The sequence below is a fragment of the Branchiostoma belcheri genome, unplaced genomic scaffold (assembly GCF_001625305.1).
Source record: "Branchiostoma belcheri isolate BF01 breed outbred unplaced genomic scaffold, Haploidv18h27 scaffold3, whole genome shotgun sequence".
Lineage (NCBI taxonomy): Eukaryota > Metazoa > Chordata > Leptocardii > Amphioxiformes > Branchiostomatidae > Branchiostoma > Branchiostoma belcheri.
This window is the reverse complement of record NW_017803909.1, coordinates 903,000-923,311: the sequence shown is the minus strand read 5'-3', so window position 1 is coordinate 923,311 and position 20,312 is coordinate 903,000. Positions and strand designations below refer to the sequence as shown.

The following is a 20,312-nucleotide window of genomic DNA, read 5'->3' as shown; positions in this document are numbered from 1 at the left end:
CTGAAGTGACACTATGCGGCGGACTCGGATGTTGCAATGACAGTTAACATGACATGACAACTGAACAAACCGCTGTAAAGTCGCATGTGACAGAATAGCGGAATAGTGACGTTACGGCAAGTTTGTAATGCTGATCCTTTTCCAAGGCAACTGAACAAAATTCCGCGGACACTATCTTTAAAAATGAACGAACGTTTATGTGTTTGTTTGTTTGTTTGTTTGTTTGTTTGTTTAATCCTTTGCCTGTTTCTGGAAAAAAACTGGCAGTCTTTTAATAAGGATACACATATTAACGTTATACGTATGAGAGTCTAGTACTGCCATAGACACAGTGCTCGTGAATTCTGTCAAGTGATGGCAATTCAGCACCAAGGGCAGGACAGGTCTGAACTGGCGCTCTGTCCATGAGCTATTCAAGTATTCTGGCAGTTTCATAGGAGATAGGGAACGCTAGTGTTTGATTGTTTAGATCAACGGCAAGTTACTGGAAAGTCAAACAAAACCGAGGAAAGCGTAAAGTGGTCAATGTAGCTCTATATTTGGATGATGACGCCATCATTTGAAGGAAAACTACTGTAATCTCAAAAGTGCCGCTCAGCGAATTTCATCGGAAGAGCACATCAATTAAACGAACCAACCACTCCCAACAGAGGGCAAACCGTTCAGCACTGGGTCCCGGAAGATATCGGGGGAAATAGAGCATGTAACATTAATGGTTCTTACTACGTGTCTCCACTCACTCAGAACGTGTGAGCGATCTTTGTTGTCAATACGCAATGTTGAAACGTGCCGCTCCTGAGAGGAAGTGCTTTTCCTTTTATACATGCAACGTCACTCGTGTACTATTAAAGGACTCGTGTTCTTACTACCGCCACCATGCGGCCAGTTGGAGAACTGTTTCTTTTCGCTACTTTTTCATCGAAGCACGTACACAAGCAATATGTAAAATTGTGATAAATTGTCCTCCTGTCCTTCTGTCATTTCCATTGAAATTGTGTCTCTCCAGCAGTTGCCTTCATATATTCAGTCTGTACGAAAACAATTTAAGAGTGAACGTAGATATACCGGGTACATAAGACGGGTTAGAAGTTATATATTCCCCTCAAGATATTTCCACATGCGTAAATACGTTTGCCGACTTTATTTCATCAAATTTCAACACAAACTAATATAATGCGTTGTTGTATTACATTAAAAAACACAGTGGCATGGTATCAAAAATATAATATATGATAACCTTTGGTTTTCGAACGTCTTAACAACATTGTTGTCTTTTTTGTAGTGTGAACTTGCCCTCTTAAAAGGGTGCCGACATAACGTTACTAGAAGTGAATACAGATGTCTCTCAAATTACAATCCATGCATTATATACGTCCCCATCTCGCGTGGCTGCTGAATACGGCGCATCATTCATTCTGCATTTCATCCCGTGAAGGTTAAAGCTGTGCGTCTTTGCGGGTTCAGGTCAGAACACACTATATCAATTCTAACAAATGTGTTCGCTCTCCCCATGCCCCCTCCGGTAACACCACTTTCACGCACAGACCGTCCCTCCTACTTCTCCGAGCTCTAATTATGACGCAGAAATTGAGAAAACCGACTTTGGGGAAGGGAAAGGCACATGCAAACAATTACCTCTCATTTCTGGAGTCTTTGTAAGATGAAGAAGGTATTTTAGAGTTCATGTGGGAAATGGCAACGAGGCTATGGTATTAAACTTTACCAGGAATGCCTGGACGATGTACCTGTAATTATAGTATGGTATGAACAAGACAAAACTCTGGTCTATGTAAATCTAAATGATATCGCTATAACATAGGCAATACTAAAATCAGTAAGTCATTACGTTTGAGGAGGATTACGATGGTACCTACTTTTCAACTGAGTTGCTTTGCCATTCCAAAAACAGCTATTCTATTATCTCATTATATAGCTTAAAAGAAAAATACGAGTGTCTCACAGAAGAAAGGACAACACAAGGACAATATAGCTTGACTAATAAAACAGAACAGTAACAGGTAATAGTTGTGGGGCTACCATCAGACTACAGACTGCATGTATTGGATGAGGCATGGTCTCTATATGGGGCACTGGAGTTGAATTGGGTTTTCTCTTGGTTGTCTTTGAGCCATTAAATTTTGACAGAGTAGTTTTGTTGTAGATAGATGGCATGGCACATGTTGAGGAAGAATAACTACATTATTTATCTTCTACTTCAAATGTCATTAAGTGGTTTTGTTGCTTGTGTCAAGAGAATACAATACAGAGAAAGCGGTTTTAACACCTATCCTTTACACCTGGCAAAGATGTGAATTTTATCTTTGTGCAGGCAACTACACAAGGCCAAGGACATACCCCCATTATTTCACCATTTATATCACTGTGTTTATGTTAGAAGGAGTAACGTTATGAGCAAGAGTGGATTTTTGTGGACCTTTGAATGAATGACGGTTTTTGATGTGGTTTTCCCTTTTTTCCATTATCATCAATATTTGTATAAAATCATTCATCATGTAGCATAATTGATTATAGTCTGCAATGATCGTATCATGCATTAAGCTGACATATAAATTATTCCAACTGATGCCATTTTCTAAAATTTGAAGCATGATTTACTCAATGGAAAGGTTGAAAGAACATCCCCATCCAGGACTATTCCATTTAAAACTCCCCAAGGGGGGTAGTCAGGAGCAGTTCTTTCATTCTACCAGTGTTAACCACCATTTATCTATGAGTCAAATTGTTCCTGACTGCAACATTTCAACTTTGGGATATTTTCCTGACTACTCTACCCTGAACTATAAAAGTGGAACAGTCCCAAGTCAACTTCAAGTACTGTTGAGTGCCCCACAACATCTGCTGCATCCAGAAAACATTTAGTAAATGTGGTTCCAAACATTCTGCCTGTAACCTTCACCACCATAGACCATTAACAATTTGTTACACCCTTGAGCACCAATAGTGCTAAAGATCCATAGAACATTTCATGTACCATCACGTTTTAGAACTGCAATGTAAGAACTTGTATGATCCCCTAAATTGATAAAAATTCAGTGTAAATATGCATGTGACTGAGGGTTCCATCCTAAAAAGGGCCTTACTCTGACCATAATGTAGCAACCGGCTGACAAACAAAGGCCAGTCTAAATGTCAGTGTCATGTGTACACCATTTGTAGCATCAATCGCACAACTCAAAGCTGTCATTTTGCCCAACCACTGTCTCAGTTAGAGGAAAATGCTTTTCACAACAGGGGAAAATCTACTCCTATACGTTATACGAGCCATTCTGGCAGGTGGTCGTGTGACATTGTGTGTTCTAGAGGCTGTTTGTGCATCTATTCAACATTTCAAGAATACTTCGACAGCGAACATTCATGCATACCCATGACAGGCCCACATGCTGGGCAGATATTGTTACACCACATGCTGCGAGAATATAACTGGTTAAAGGTGAATATTTAAGTAGATCTTACAGAAGATAAGCTCATGGTTGATAGTGTAGATATTGAATCAATCTATCAATAAGTTATTAATATTCAAATGTATGTAGGTCCTATCAAACCAATGAGAACTAAAAAAACATGGGCATCAAACTGAAACAAATGTCTGACATGCACCCTTATGGTACGAAATACTACAAACCTACTTATGTACTTTCATCCTTTTTCCTACCATCCCTAACAAAACTAGGGCAAAAAATACCAGTTGTAACAATACCAAAACTCAACTGAATGGTGATGTTAAAACTTTTCAACCTTAAACTGTTCTTGTGATGCCTGAATATCACTCAAGAGTTACCACTAGTGACTGCATGCAGTACCTTTCGTGGTCCATAAATACCTGTAAGAAGCTTGCTTTCCATTCTGTTCAAATTAATAAAGTGCCAGGGGTTCAGTTGCATGCTGGCCACCCGTGGTCTTTCCGTAGTTATAAATGTTGTGGAGGTCAGGGGAAAAATCTCCTCGGGACAGAGAGGCCGGTAGTAGGTTTGTGATGAATACATGAAGGTAGATGGGAATTCACATCAACTGTAGCTGACCCCCTTCCTCTCCAATTGGGAGTGAGATAGCCCTCCAGCCAGACTAATTCAATTTTAGAGGAACAGAGTTGTTTCAAGATCACGAGAGTACCAAGTGCAAGGTCACTTAGTCACTCCACCTTTCCAGGAAATAAAAAAAATGGTGCCCCGTGTGACATCTGTGAAGAATGGGCACCAGGGCACTGTGTGACATCTGTGTAAGGCTGCTGAAGAACAGATTCTTATATTGTCGACACATGTCTGATTGTTGTGTGTGGCATTTTTCGAGCATCCTCCATTATCAAATGGCGGGTAATCTTTTAAAAGATGAGGATCGTTGGTCTGACCTTCACATTCATTCACCAAGGACCAGTCAATTTCACTTAGAGGGAAGATGAGGGAAGAAAAGTAATGGCTTTCAAAGGGGTTTGCTTAGAACAGGAAAATTAGACATTTCATTGATAATAGGTCACATTTAAGTATATTGTACGTTTGGTTTACCCCTCCGTGCAAAAATTGCGAAGCGAAGAAAATTAAAAAGGAGTGGAAAGACTACATGTACACGTGTATGAAATTAAACTCTCCCAATGATATTGATCTGTTTTTCAGGGGAGACCTTTAACATGGGAGTGCTATGTCAACATTAGGTTGATCTCTCTTCAAACTTCAACATGGTAGCAAACCATACTTTCAATAACAGAACAAAGATTTCTAAAACAAGCTATATGCTGCAAAAAACAAGGAATTGGAGTTGTTAAACTGCAAAAAATAATACCATCAAAATTGGTATATACTAGCTACTCTTTCCTGTGGTCATAACTTATCATATAGACAATGAACAATGGATGTATCAAAATGTCTTCATTAGCTTTAATTCATTTGTGCCCAACATTGAAGCAGTTTGGCATGTAAAAGAGAAATCTGCTCAAATTACTATGTACAAACACTACATGCAAATTACAATTTGCGAAGAAATTCAACAATCTCAGATTGGACCATACTCACATACATGTACACGGACACAATGTTTGCATCATAGTTCATCATACAGTATTACTGCACTGTAATAATAACATCTACAAAAGACAGCCATTGATAGTATTTCTTATCTACTTTCTTAACAATTTGATTCACTTGAGGAAAGACAATTGTCTTGCTCACATCATGCCAATTTATCTTATTTTTCATCCTTCCCCATCAGTACAAAAATGGTGAGTCCCCACTGCTCTAGCTTTTCTGTCCCCCAATTTCAGACCATTACAGTATACTCTCTGTAACTGTTTTATAACATCCACAAACACTGTTCTCAACGGTGTTCTCAAAAATATCAGCTTCACTTTCCACTTAGACATGAACCAGTTGCATGTATCCAAAAGCTTTGTTCTCCTTTATCAAAAACACATACAAATACAACCCGCAAATTAAATTCACTAAGAATTGCAGGACCAACTTGAATGAACATAATTTTCTTACAAAATATTGAGGACTAATTCTAACTATCCCTAAATTCCAAATAATAAGATGTATGGCAAGTTTTTTTTCCTACCAATGAAAAGTGAAGACTTTGAAACATCATACAAGATACATGGTTGTACGAACTGGGTCAACACAAAGATTACATTTAAGATTTTAAAAGGCATAATTTGGACAGCTTTGATGTGGCTCTCAGAAACAGATAAAGACTTCAATTGTTGATACATACATGTACATAAATGTATCCTAACAGAAAAATAAGTCAGTGTACACCTTTCTTCCATCTGTTAACACATGGCGACATCACTCTATAGTGTACACATTTCCCGAAATTACATAAATCTGTATCTATCAGTTATAAAAATGATAAAAATACTTTCAGATAAACTTAATCTTAAAAGTGATAACTCTGTAACTGTTTTGCATTTGTGTCCAAGATTTGTCTGTGACTGTGATCAGGACAACATCTACAAACATAAAGATGTCTCTAGACAAATCACCAAGTTGAGCCATATTGAATACTGTCTTCACTGAGATAGGATATCATCAGATCATGATTTCACTGAAGATTTTCCATCTGATGTAACATAATAGTACACAGCATCTTACAAAGCCTCCAGTCCTGATAGTGCCGTGTATTTGCTGCTACAAATTCACAATTTTCCACAAGATCTTGGCAACAATAATAAAGAGGAATAATACTCAAACTGAGAAATACCAGTAGCTAAAGTTAAAACATGGGCATATGAGACAAGTGGAAAAGGTTTCTATCAGCACCAGAAACAGACCCTCATTTGAAGGACTTGCCTAAATATGTGTCAACTAAAAACCAAGATTCAGTAGCAACCTGTGAAGAATACTCGGGGGCTTGGCTACATGTTTACAACAAGCACATTTTCTGAAAATGTAAAAGAGTAAATAAACTTTTTTGACCATAACAAGAATACTATAACAAGAAAATCTGTCACAGGCTTTCATGCCAACATAACCATAACTATCTGTCAAACAGATATAAACTAAGTTATTGATCTTAATAAATAAAGGTGCTCTTTGTAATTCACTTTATACTAATATTCAGTTTCACTGAACATTTGAATTCAAAGGAACAATGAAATTGTCCTGATAATGGGGGGATTTCTCGTGTGTTTTGCTCAGATGAATCTTGACAGCATGTCTGCTCTTGAACTCACACGAGCACAACGAACACTTGAAGGAATTTTCATTCACGTCTGCAACTTTGCTGGAATTTACAGCCTGGCGCGTCACCGGTTCACTGGCCATTTTAGCTGCCATGGCGTTGACATCAGTCACTTTGAATCCGAGATGGTTTTCCAAGTGTGAAACAAAGTGTCTGGGTGTGGTGGGCTGCGTACCACACTCCAAGCATTGGAACGAGGGGACTGGTGGTCTGGTAGTTCTTCACAAACTTGGCACTGCCGGCATGCCTGAGTCGGTACCGCACGTTGGCAACCCAGTGATTGATGGCTGTCATGGTCAGACCCGTGGCATGGGCTATGCCCACTTTGTCATCGTGGCTGATGTCGGGAGGGGGGCTGCGAGGCCGGCCCTCTGCCGTGTCCATATTGGATACAATATAAGCCTGTAAGATCATTTGGTGCACAGGATTCCACGAGGAATGTCGTCCTCGTCTACTCACTTTCACAGTGTCTACATGGCAGTTCGTGGCCCTGGGCGCTATTCGTCGGTTACCAGAACCTACCCTCTGCTCTTCTTTACTCGCTGTTTCACAAAATGTCCGACTAGAGGAAGCTAACCTACCAGAGATCCTATTGCTTGCTGTCATTCCTGCAGAATTGGTGGATGATAACAACTGGGAACGTCCGGGGAGGGGCTTGACATCTGGGCCAGAGCTGCTGTGGTTCTGCATCTTGAAGGCATCCTCAGAGCGTGTGGACGGTTCGCAAGACTGTGCTATTCTCCTCATGGCATCCAGTGGGTCCTCCTGCTTTGCCTTGCTGGCATTGGGTTTGACATACTTTTCAGTCACACTGGTGGTGGACAATGTAGACAGAACACTACTGCTGGATGGAATTGCACTGGTGGTTACAGTGGGAGACGGGGAGGAGTGAACCCTCAAGTCAACAGCTCCTTCCTCTTCCTTCTCCTCGACCTTAATTCTAGGAGTGGAAGCGATGACAGGACTTCTACGCTGTATCCATCTACTTTCTAACACACTAGTGGCAGGGACTGAATAGGCCCCTACAGAACTACTCTCCTGCCCAGCTGCTTTCTGCAGGGAGCAGTGGACAGTGTTTTGCAACAATTGGAGGATGTTGCCTTTGGAAGGCTGCTGGACCTCTGCGGTCTGCAGATACTTCTCCTCAATCCTCGGTTTGGAAGGTGTCTGGATCACAGAAGTGGACATTTCGGTGTTCCCATTTGTCTGACTCGGAGACACCTCCTTGTCCATTGAGTCATCCTGTGACTTTGACATTGATGATGATGGCGCCTGAGCGAGTAAGGGAACCCTCTCTGCCTTGCTTTCTTCTTCTGTTTTCTCTGGTCCATTGGGCACCTTGCTGAAGTGCCCAGTGTCCAGCATGTGCTGTGTGAGCATGTGGAGGGAATCGCACACCTTGCTGCAGGCCAGACATCGCAGGATTTGTTTCTTCTGCTTCTGGTACTGCAGACTGGCTCTCAAACTGTGTACTGTCATGGTCGTGGTGTGCTCCACATCCTCTTCTTTGTACATCTGTGGGAACAGTTCCTCAAGCTTGAATGGCAGGAGGGTGCCCACTGTTGCTGCACTACCACTAGGTTGAGCTGGCTCTTTCACAGCCTCTGTTGTGTCTGTAGAAGTTTGGGATGGAATGTTCAGAGTTGTTGGTCTGCAGAAGACTGGCATGGCACACTGTACTTCTGCTGCCTCAGCGTTTGGGCTGACCAGGCTGTTGTTCCCGAAGTAGTCAGTCAGATCTTGAGGAGCTTCCTCCGCCTCCTCCTCCTTCCCAAAGTCCCACTTTTGTGCAATTTTCTCATAGTGCTTTGTCTGCATCATGTGGACGGTGAGGTCCTGCAGTGTGTCAAAGGACTGTCCGCAGCCCATGCACTTCAACACAGCATCCGTGTGCTCCTTCTCCTCCATGTCCAGCATGGAGCGTTTCTTGGGCTTGGTGCTTTTCTGCGTGAGCCTCTGCACGCAGGTGCTCTGGCTGCGGAAGTGTCCAGTCTGAGACATGTGCACCGTAAGAGTAAACAGGGACTCGAACGCCTCCCCGCAATATTTGCACTTCAGCTTACCGGCCATTCCACCATTGTATGAGCGGTTTTGCCTCCGCAGGTTGGATCGGATGAAGATGCTGTAAGGACTGAAGAGGTAGTTTTTGGTGTCATAAGCAAAACTCCCTTGTGTCTGTGGAGTGCCTCTTATCTCCCCCGGCACACCCTCACTTAACTGACTCAAGGACTTGAGCGGGGATTCATCAAAAGCTACCTGTAAGGACCCATTTGGGAGATAGTCTGCTGGTGGGATTGCCCCTGCCCTCCATCCTGGGTAGACTCCATGCCCCAGAAGGGTTTGTTTCTCATCTCCGAGGAAGGTTTCTTCACTCTCAAGGTCCTCCTCATACTCATCATCAGCATCTGCGTGGAAGTCTCCGTCCAAGTCTTCTTGGAAGACGTCGTCATCGACTTCTTCTTCAAGTGGCGATGCTGACGTTGCTGCCCCCGCCGCTGCCGTCCCATCATCCACTGCAACAGGAACAGGAAACAAGTCATGTCAATGGAACGTCTACCTGCAGTTTCTACAGTGCATTGAACAAAGATGGCAGTGGGCAGTTAGAAGATGAGGCCAATCAGATATCAGGATTATATATTGTATGGCATCTTGACTTCCTGAACATCACCACATGATCTGTGGAAAAATGATACAGTTGCGGTCAATACGGTAAGCCATGGTTATGGTGGAATTTTTGGTGAGTAAAGCTTCCCAGTTCTTTTTTCCTTCATGTCGCCATTTACATATCTTACTAACAGAGCAGCTAATAATAATCCAGGATCAATTCAACCATGGTACAAATTATCCTGTTGACTCAGACAGTCTCTGTGTGCAACATTGGCTATGCCATTAGGATGAATTAATGAGGACTGGAACAGAATTGTTATTTGACAGGCCCATTTTTCAAGATTCTTCATGTACTTGGTAAGCTCTTTTTTACCTTCATTTCGCATTCACAGCACAATTCTTATTTTTAATTGTAAATTTGTCAAACCCTACATTTTGTACCTTTAAAAGTCATCTATCTTTGCAAGTAGTATGCAAAGACAAGTTATTAGGAGCTTTAGATTTTTTGACTGCAATAATCCCGAATATGCTTTGATTTTATTTTGTTATAACAAAGAAAAGAGTTCATGATCTATACCAACTATCACAATGTATTACAACTCAGCCTGATCCAATACTGATGTTTCTTTACTTTTTTTCCAAAATGTCCATCCAACATTGAAAACTACCTACAATCTTGTACAAGAGATTTCCTGGAGTGACCATTTACATGCTGTGATCTTGCTACTAGGCAAGAATAGAACTGCAAATCGTCTCTGCAGCAAGTTTCTGCTGTATTATATGAACATTCTGTTACAGACTTCCAATTACCATGATGTCATTGCATGTGAGAAAATTAGTGATTGAAAATGACTGTCAAAAGCTTTTGTGGATTTCAGTATATTTTCATGACACAATTCTTCTTGAAGACTTGTATTATGCATGTAACAAAATTTCTTCCCATTTTTACCACCATTATGAGGAAACACCTTAAAATTCACTGTCTCTACATAATGTTTGACAGTAGGAAACCATCTGTGGTCCACAGTTGAAAGAGACACAAATAAATGACTTTCATGACTTTCTTTCCTGTTTTCACTTTAAGAAATATTTGATTCCAACAGCAAGTTTGTAACTGCTGAGGGATTATTGAGGAATACATTACGCATAAAACACTGCAACCTGCAAGCAAATGAAGAGTATCATGTTACTTATTCCACACAATAAGCGTTCACATAAATTTGGACAATACTGTGCACTGGCCCGAGGCAGTCATTTGTGATCATGATTGTAATGTTTGGGAGGACTGTGCGCATGAGTACAGCACTCAGAGTACAGCAGGGAGAAAACAACTGCCTCCTCCGGGTTTACTGCTTGTAAATCAGTCACTAGCAGTTCATCAAGTTGTTCTGGTGAGCAATTATATAGCAAGGGAGAGTCATTGTTTGCAATGCAGTTCTTTGCATATAGAATTTGTGCCTCTATGAGTCAAGCTACATAAGTCAAGTGAATTAAAATACAAATTGATGCTCGATTTCGTTGTCTGTTACGATCTGAAAATTTTTCGTGCTTGAAAACGTTTCTGAGGTGTGGTCAATAAGGTGGGAAGCATGCAGGGTACACTTGCCTAGTTTTGAACCCGTGTTATGACCTTGCACACTTGCAAATCCTCTTGATACCTATTCAGCCCAGCTTTGAATGCTAAACCATGCCTTCCTCCTATTTGTTCTTTTGAATTCTTACACTGCCTCCAGGCTAAAACACAGCATTACCCGCCGACACTGTGGTCCCTGTTTTCTTGCAACACTTGTAATTACATTAACCCTGACCCAGCTGCTTTTCACTAGGCAATTACCTGATCTCAAAGCCCCCAGATCCCCTGACCTTTCTATATACCCCAGAGGTCCACACCAAATCTTTCATGTTGGAGAGGCCTTATTCCAAAGGACTTGCTAATTTCCATCCAGCAGGGGCCACCAAAGAGATGTGTTTTCTTTCTTCAGCCAGGGACTGCAAATTTGTTTGATTGATTAGACCATAATTTATACAAAAGAGGAACAAAGTACTGCAACCCCTTTGATCTTCCGCGGCTTTTGAGGGACTGTCTCTCCATCAGGCAATCCCTCCCTTCTAATTCTGGTGTGAATATAGTAAATGTAGATCACAGTTTTGCTTCAGATGTAAAATCATCCGACAGGTTGGAAATTGTTTACTATTTCCAGCTTTTTTCCATTCTACGATAATTCCATGCTTGATGATAATTCCTCAAGAACAAAGCTCTCTGACTCTCTGACTTTTATGTTCCACTCTTTATGCCCCGCACTCTGATTCTATCCTGAAAGCAGGCTCTCGCCCACCCTAACTGTATCACGTGAAACAAAAGACATGCCCACTTTCAATTCATGATGGGAATTAGCAGAGAAGGCGGCCGCCATAGTGGTCGGACATGGTAGATTTATCAAGCCTATCAATAATAATTGGATCAATGAGAAGAAAATTGCTGGTAACTTGAGGAGAGGACAGCTCTAAATGTCATTACCGTCCCTCACCCCAAAATGGCTCTGTTTATCTTGGCAAGCCTGTTAAGGATGCCATGAGCACATTACCCTCTAATAGGTGTAAAGTTTCCATTAGGGAAAGTCCGAGAGAAATGGGGAAAGTATGAAGTCAACATGTTCCCCTGATCACGTCTGTAGACTGAGATATTAGTACAGATATTGTCTCCTGCAGCATACTGCATGCACGCATTCTTCTCTTTATCACTCTTGCCTCATAAATAGAACTTTGTAGGCGAGGATCATATTACAAATAGGTTTCAGGAGAATTTTGACAACTGTCTGTGCAGACAGGCAATTTCCATCCTGCACGCACAGCCATATATGGGCACAGCCGGTGTGACCTCTTCAAACAGTGCCCATTTAAATTGCCATTGATTAATGGTTGTCAGTCACCCTTGATCTTGCGCAAACATCCCATGCAGGTTTTAAATCCAAAATTTATGAGCGCCTATGGCACGCCAACAAAATCCTATGGGCAACCATGACAGGCGCTCATCTATCAAGGGCAAGGGCAAACACAAGAACTTGTTTCCCATAATTTTCTTCACAAATTATGGCCTGCAGCTGTTTTCATTTTCCCCACAGATACAGATGTATGCTGTAATCCAAACTATTATAATTTAGTACAATTACAAGGGCCCCTGTGGTTATTCTGGGAGAGCTACGAACGTGAACTTCACACCCCTGAATTCTTGCCAAAATTTTGTTCTTCCCAAAGAATCCCAAAACTCCACAAAATTGGACTTCTGGTCCCAAATTGGTCTTGCTTCTTGACGAGAGACATCTCCTTTTCCTAGGGATTTAACCTCCATCTATTTAGCACATTTGTGTAATTCTGTCCATCGGAGGGGGTTACCCTGCACGATATTGTATGCATAAAGGATCTACATGTCAGCCATGATGAATAGTTGTCATTCATTTGGAATCCTCCATGGCAGTTTTCTGCATCCGGAATATAAATCACGGGGGGCTCGGCATTTTCCAAGTCCATTATCAAACACTACATCAAAGGGCTTGCTTTGTAATTGAAATCTGTCAGTGTCAAGGGCTGCCAAGTCTTTTGAGCCAATTTCATTGGGAGGAATTTAACGAACACGGGTAAATGAGTGCAATTGGTTTCGCCTTTCAAACGCACAATTTACGTGAAAAGCCGCTGACAGCCATGATGAAGAAAAATGAAAATTAACCCTTGTTGAAGGTGGTATTGAACCAGCATCTTAAGGTGCGAGCTGCTTCGATCTGCACATTTAACTTGGGATTTCTTCTCCAATACTTGAAATTGTCCCAAGTGTGTAAGAGCCAAAAAAGCACATTTGTCTAGTCTATAAATAGAGAAGAAAGAAGAACGTTCTAGACAAAAAAAATCGCCATACCTTTCTGTTCTGCACATAACAGTAACCAAGACATACACATGTGTTACCTATGAAGGATGGCGGCAAAAATATTTCACAACCAAGACTAATTTCAAATGCATTCTGAAAATGTCAGCAGAAGATGACTGCCATTAATAATATTTAGTGCCTTGGTAGACTGGACACACCTGTTATGGAAGAAAGACATAAATCACACTATCTGTGTATCCTTGCTAAAGTGTGCCGCCTCGCCTCAAGGGATCATTTAAATACAGACAGGTGGTGGCCACAAATGCCTTTCTTCTTTTATTGACATAAATCCATCCTAAACAAATTTGAGGCCTTTGTCTGGATGAGTACACCGTACACCGACGCACAATGGCGCCTGCTTCAGCACAAAAGAACAATAAAGCTGGTGCCTTTTTGGAATCACTAAAGCCAGATTACAGATGTCTATCATTCGCTGAAAACCTGGCAGGTCCTGTTTACTGTGTTCTGCCTGAGTGTGAGAGGAGAAAAGGGTTCGACAACCCACCAACCATAGAGACTGCAGATGTTTCCACTGGTCTCTCCACTTACAGGCTGGGATGAAAAATGATCAACAGCTGCCATACATATGAGCGCGGCACCAGGGGAGGAGACTTCCCTGTTTACAAAAGGAAGAAATGGGGTCAACAGGTCTCTGATGACAGTTCAAGGTAAAGATTTCTTGGCCGCCAAATGCAGTAGTGACCTGCCTGTGATCAAGGTTCAAAATGTGCCAAAAAATGTCTGTACCTTCCTCTAACTGTCAAGTCATCACTCTGGTGATGCAGACAATGTGGGTATCGTGAAAAGAAATCTGGGTTTAGTCCACCCCTTGCTTGAGACAATGTCTGTGTGTGCCAGCAGTTGTCACTACTTGCCATTACCAGTGAGAAACTAGTACTTTCAGGAGACAAGGCCAGACCTTCCCTAAGATAAACATAATCCCAGTCCTTTGATGTTGTCATGACTCAGCTGGTCCTCCATCTCCCTCTGCAGCTGAGCTCCACTCCTGCAAAATATAATCTGATCTTTTCCAAAAGTTCAAAAACGTAAATTTATCCCCAGGATTCCAAAAATATGCGCCTAAATCTAGCAGGCTATAAAAACAAGCAAGAAGAATCACCTTCAGAGCAGATGGGGCCTTAATGACTCGGGATGCCAAGGAGATAAATCACTTAAACACTGCCAAAAAAAAAAATATAATATCAAATGGCAGACTCGAAACCTTGGCTCCTGATAGGTTCGCAAATACCTACCATCAACGGAAAACAATTTGTTTGCGAATCATCTTTCCATCACCTGTGATGTGCTCAGTGGCCTCTGTCTTCATCACTGGGACTTCAACATCACCATAGCTTATTGTCATGCCAACTCCCATTACAAAACAAGTGTGCATCAATCATGCTTATCTTAATTTCCATAAATATTACCCAAAGCTTCGAAATTATGAGGTGTCAAGACATACCCCAAGGTGGGAATACAAGCATCATTATTTGCTTCCCAGCACCTGGTGGGAGAGCCTATTAAAAATCCTCTCCTCAGGGACACTCACCTTGGTGAATAATAATGCAAATGAAGTGTGTAAGATCTACTACAATTGCAAAGATAACAGTCCCTCTGTAGAATAACAATGGATGAGGAGAAAAGGGGGAAGACTGATGGAAAAGTACATGGCTAGAAAGCCTTCCTCCTGGCTTGTTATCCATGAACAGGGGACCTCTATTTCAGAGGTGGGAAAACCACCTGTTGTCCACCAGTCATGCATTTAATAACAAGAATATCACGAAAACCCTCAATCCATCCTCCAAATGTATCAAGGAGGACAATATTCCAGGAGATTCTGCTAAAAATAAAAGTTTGGGCCTGGAAAACTTTTTGGTGGTCAAATCCCTAGCAACCATCACCTACACAAGCTACTTAGGTCAAAGGGTAAAGGTCAGTAGATTCAGTGATAAACACTCCAGCCAAGCTTGTTTACAAAACAGCACCTCTCGTAAAACTACTTCAAAGAGACCGATCCGACATAAAAGCCTATGTTTATGCACATGAACAAACACGGAATCGGCAGAAAATGTCGTCAGGCTATAGGCGAAGTGAGTGACAAGTTGAGGGGACGTGTTGGTCTACGATCACCCCTCCATGTGAGCGCACACGTGCGCGCCAACCCTCCTCCACAACACTTGCCCAAGTGTGCGTTACCAGGTCTGACGGCCAAGTTTGCACGGCGCGCGGCAGCCTGCAGCCGAGATAGGGCTGTGATTGCACCGCCCTGGCTGCCATCACTCACTGCCTCGCAGCCTGTCAAGCTGTCACCCTCAATCCACCCCCATCATTCATTACCCCAACACTGATTGATAGATGGCGATTGTCTGGCTGCCGCGCACAAAGCAGTCCTCCATCTTGAATTTTCTCTAGATTCCCCACTTTTTCACGCATTTTTCGGACATTTCGGACAAACTAGAGACACAAAAGTGATCCCCCAAGCATCCCAAATCAGCCGCCGATGTTTTTGACAGCTGTCCGACACGATTATTTACAATCCGACTGCAACCAACCCAGCCCATTGTTCTGGGTGCGGGCTGCGCCCAAGAACCCCGAAACTTTGACAAAATCTTACGTACATCTCACTTTCTTCGGACTGTGCTGCTTCCTACGAGGCATGGTGATCGCTGGCCGTCAGCTGGGCGCGAAAGTTCCGGGTTCGAGGCCCGTGCGAAGTGCCTAGAAGCGGTTGACACAGCGCTCACGCACACCACTGCCTCCTTACCGCCGTCTGTATGGGTCCGCCCTGCGCACGCGTACTCTGAGGGCGACGAAACACTCGCAGCCTGCACAAAAATATAAAACGACCTACCTTACGGTACAATACGTATAATCTAGGATATAAAGATAAAAATAGAAACTATAAGTAATGTTTTGCATAATCTAGCAATTACTCGGCCGATAGACGGATGTATTTGGCGTTGAGCAGGATTTCAATACTGTCTGTGTTCGTTCTATCGCCCGTATTAAACTCCAGGAGTAAGGGGCAAAGGTGAAGAGGCGGGAACACTTTGTATACACGTGTTGCAAGATTTGTTTTGGTCGTCCCGCAATGTTTACTTTTTCGCACGAACTGGAAGTGCTGTTATTTTATTCAAAATATCCCCTCTTTATCCATCATCCCTTGTTGTGCTTTGGAGATCTCGTTGTTTTTGTTGGGTGAATGGGAAATGTAGACATGGCGCCTTGAAACCATAAAGTCACAAAATTGGGATGAAAACAATATTGTTAACTAACAACCTATGTTCTCGTTTTATATGAATTCTATCTTAATTGGCACCATTGTTGCCGGCTGTTACTAGATCTCTGACTGTGTACCATCAAATAACAGAATTTCAGTTGTTGCTTTTTCCTGACAAACTTGTCAGCCACCTGTTCTCTCTCGTTGAAGTTGTGACATTTTCCAGCCTTTCGGTGTTCCATTCCCGGAAAGACCACATTTTGCTTGTTTCCAATTGAGGTATAATTACAAAAATCATTTCTTTCAAAAAATGACACTGACAAATGAGTTAACGAAAATGGGTCGCCGTCATTCGAGTCTAGCAGACAGGAAGTCCATCCGAGGATGACTATTAAAAGTTGGACAGGTGCCCTCCATTGTATGTGTACATTACATGTACCATCAAGTTTTTCAAGTTACTGATAATGTAGATGTTATCATCTAGCCGATTCTTTCACTGTACGGACTGTGTTGGATCATGAGCCTAGGATTGCCAAATAATAGAATGTTTATTGCAAATACATGCCCGAGGGCTAACTGCGAGGATTGAGCAGACCTCCGTACGCGCATGTCGCCCGTCACAGAGGAACCACCGCAACAACCGTTGGTGCGCACAAGCTCGTAATGTGTGTGTCAAGAGACTGGAATTTCTTAGACTTTTATACACCTTCTCGAAGGACCCAAACCCATAAGTAGCTGAATTAGAAATGGTTTTAGAATAGTTGTTGCTCCATGCTCCACCATTTAGCTATGTTTTTCAATTGTCCGAGTTACGATGCTGTTGTTTGGCCCTCGGGTACTACTATGTGCTTGCAAATACGACCGAGTTCGCGCGCATTTGAATCACATTTATCCAATACACGTGTACATGTGATTGTAGCAAAGTTTTCGAATGTGTGCAGTCCCATACGATTCAAACATTTGGACATTGGCGCTAAAGGATGTAACTTTATGTACGATGTAGCTTTGTGGAATGGGACCGTCACCAAACCACAAAGTTTTGCTCAAAGTTTCAAAAGTTATGATGGAAAATGGCGAGCCACAGGCGAAGTTTGACTGATTCAGGAGGTTTGGTAATCTCCAAGCAGATCTTTTGGTGGCTGTAAAATCAAATTGGCAAGGCAGTATCATTGGCAGGGCAATGCGAATACGAAAAAAAATACCAATTTTGAAATTGGTATCTTTTTTTCATGCCCTGAAAGACAGATAAAAACGCGTAAAAAAATAGTTCAAAATTAGCTGAAGCCTACACCTCTACTCGGAGAGGCAATGCATGTTTGGTACTTTTACATGTGTCGCAATTGATCACTATAATTCAAACATGCGATTCGTTAAGTAGCTTCACTAAAAAGCTTTAGGTTCCTTACCTGCGGGGGAAAGTACAATACTGGCCAAGACCACACCTTCAACATTCGTGCCAACCGCAGGCCTGTTTAGCCCAGAAGTGTTAACCGCCCAGTGAGCAGTTCTAGACTGTTTTAGATAAGAAGTTATAGAGCAGTAATATTGAGTCACAAAAACTTCTAACTTGATGATACGCATCAGAAGTGTTAAAAGAGCATAAAAATAAGATCTTCGATGGATAGGAGGGATACACGTGCTTGGTCAAACACACCATTGCATTTGCAACGAACAAATAAGGAAACAAGAAGATATAATGTAGTCTGCAGAGATGAAGAGATTTTACGACTAGAAAATTGAACCGGTGAAGACAATCAATTATGGGATAAACGTCTAATCTGGCAGGTTGGCGGAGCGGTGACAGAGAGCCCTAGATAAACAGGCCGTTTGCAGAGTACCACTGATAAGGCCGGGTAACGCTCACTTATCATTCCGAGATGTTCACGCCTAATTTTTCAACTTAGGAGGTTATTTTCGTGCTTGCGGGGGCGCTCGCTTCAACGTACCGCCTTCCGTACGGGATTTTTGGAGTATAACCGTAAAGACACGGGTCGCCCCTGCCCTCTTCGGGCGGGGGCTCTTATGAGATAACGCAGCATCGTCTGGAAAATATCAGCCTCCTTAATAGATGGAGGTTTGCATTGATCGTGGACGTGACCCGAGAAGGATGTTAGCGCCCAGGTCTTTGTGAAGTATCCGGGGTAATTAATCGATCTCCTTGAGTGATGGACGATGGGTACGAAGAGGTTGAAAAGACTGTATAGACACTTAAGCCGAGGAGAATTCCGATTGCCTTAAGATGAAAGCAGGTGGTTTTGTGAGACGATATTGGTTTCCACTAATACCTGTACCTGTAAACTTTGATGTGGAATAGCACTTTTTGTCCGTGTTGAGTGTGCAGTTCGCGGGCTTTGGAGTAGAACTACACGGCGCCAGTAGGCGTCATGTTCACGGCTGTAGAAGTTTCCGGTACAGGGAGAGTTGGAGTAGCCATCCGTTTTTGTACCTGAAGTGCTGGGATTCCCGGTTACAAAACGGATGGTACCCAGGCTAGAGCTGGAACGCTGCGTCAGAGGCAGTAGATGTATGCACTATATACACAAAACCGCAACGCTATCAAAATAAAAACTAAAAGATTGTGTTAAATGTGCCTGTTTGAGTCAGGAAATTCGAAGAAGATGGGTCCGTAGATAATACACAGACTGGGATGGAATCCAAATCTCCTGGCTTCAAGCGGTCTATGATCTACCGCAAAGACGTCTCAGTAAATTTATCCCAAGTTGATGCCAGGCCATAAAAACATTCAGGCAACAGAGAGATATAGCTATCATATCAAGAAAACACCAGTTCTCCTATCATAGACGTGATCTCAGACGTCACATAAATTTTATTTCTCCCGCCAGACAACAGACAAAGCTCCTGCCACGACACTGTTGGTCGTTGAAAGGCGGTTGAACAAACTTTTAACAGTTGTATTCTAGTCTCCTGTGCATCGTTAATCATGCCAATTTCTATAATTGTTCCATATAAAACGACCAATGAATCATTCAGTGTTGTATTCATTAAACGAGTAATAAAGATCCAGCTACCTTAAGTTCCCAATTTCTTCAATGGACGGCCATCACACAGTCTACAAGGCGGGTTATGGCCACAGATTAATCACCACAGCGCCCCCACTCTCAGCGGTCCATGTGTGGTTAGCACGCGAAGGGACAAGATGTGCGAGGGTTTTCAGACTACATGTATATCCTTTCACTGAGATGGTTTGATAGAGGGCAGGTTTTTCCGCGAACTAGGTTAGCTGGCACAACCCGCCAGGTGACATCAAACCTCTCTGGAGTCAGCATCACCCGCCAAGAAAGGTGGGTGATGGCGGGTAGGATGTGGTATGTAACGTTAGAGCATACAAAAGAAGGATGAGATTTTTCCTACGGATCCGTAAATACAGTGACAGCTTAACATCACAACAAACTTTGAAAAAAAGTTAAGTATTAAACTCAGCTGCAGTTGGGAACAATGGCACCTTTACATCTCCTTACATTGGTGTGTAACGCCTAAATTACTTTGTCTTTTCTCATTCCGCAACAATTCAAGACGCCATCATCAAATGACAAAGAATTTACGTCTGCTGGCAAACTGCCTAAAAGCTTTCACCAATAAGAGGAATAATTATAACAACTGTTTTACTTTCTGTGCGCTCTGTCGCGGCGCATCATTTGGGCTACCGCATCGAAACAGCTTTCCAGTAGCATGTTGAACTTTGTTTCCCGCCCTTTTTTGACGAATTGGAAGATGATTTGTGGGGGTTGAGTTGACTGGGAGACATGCCGGAATGAAATGATACGACTATAAAGAGAAGAGCCATTATTCTCGTGCCAACATCTGTGCCACCCTTACTTAGGTTTGGATATAACGACACCTTATACCGTCTACGTG

General features: G+C 42.3%; 1 protein-coding gene across 1 annotated transcript; it reads right to left on the bottom strand.

The window, feature by feature from the left end:
• Positions 1-4,837: 4,837 nt before the first annotated feature.
• LOC109473500 (teashirt homolog 1-like) lies at positions 4,838-16,023 on the bottom strand. Its single transcript, XM_019773374.1, is given in 3 exon segments — positions 4,838-6,884; positions 6,886-9,203; positions 15,835-16,023. Coding segments are annotated over 3 exon segments (2,670 nt in total). The 5' UTR covers positions 15,875-16,023; the 3' UTR covers positions 4,838-6,572.
• Between the last annotated feature and the right edge of the window lie 4,289 nt (positions 16,024-20,312).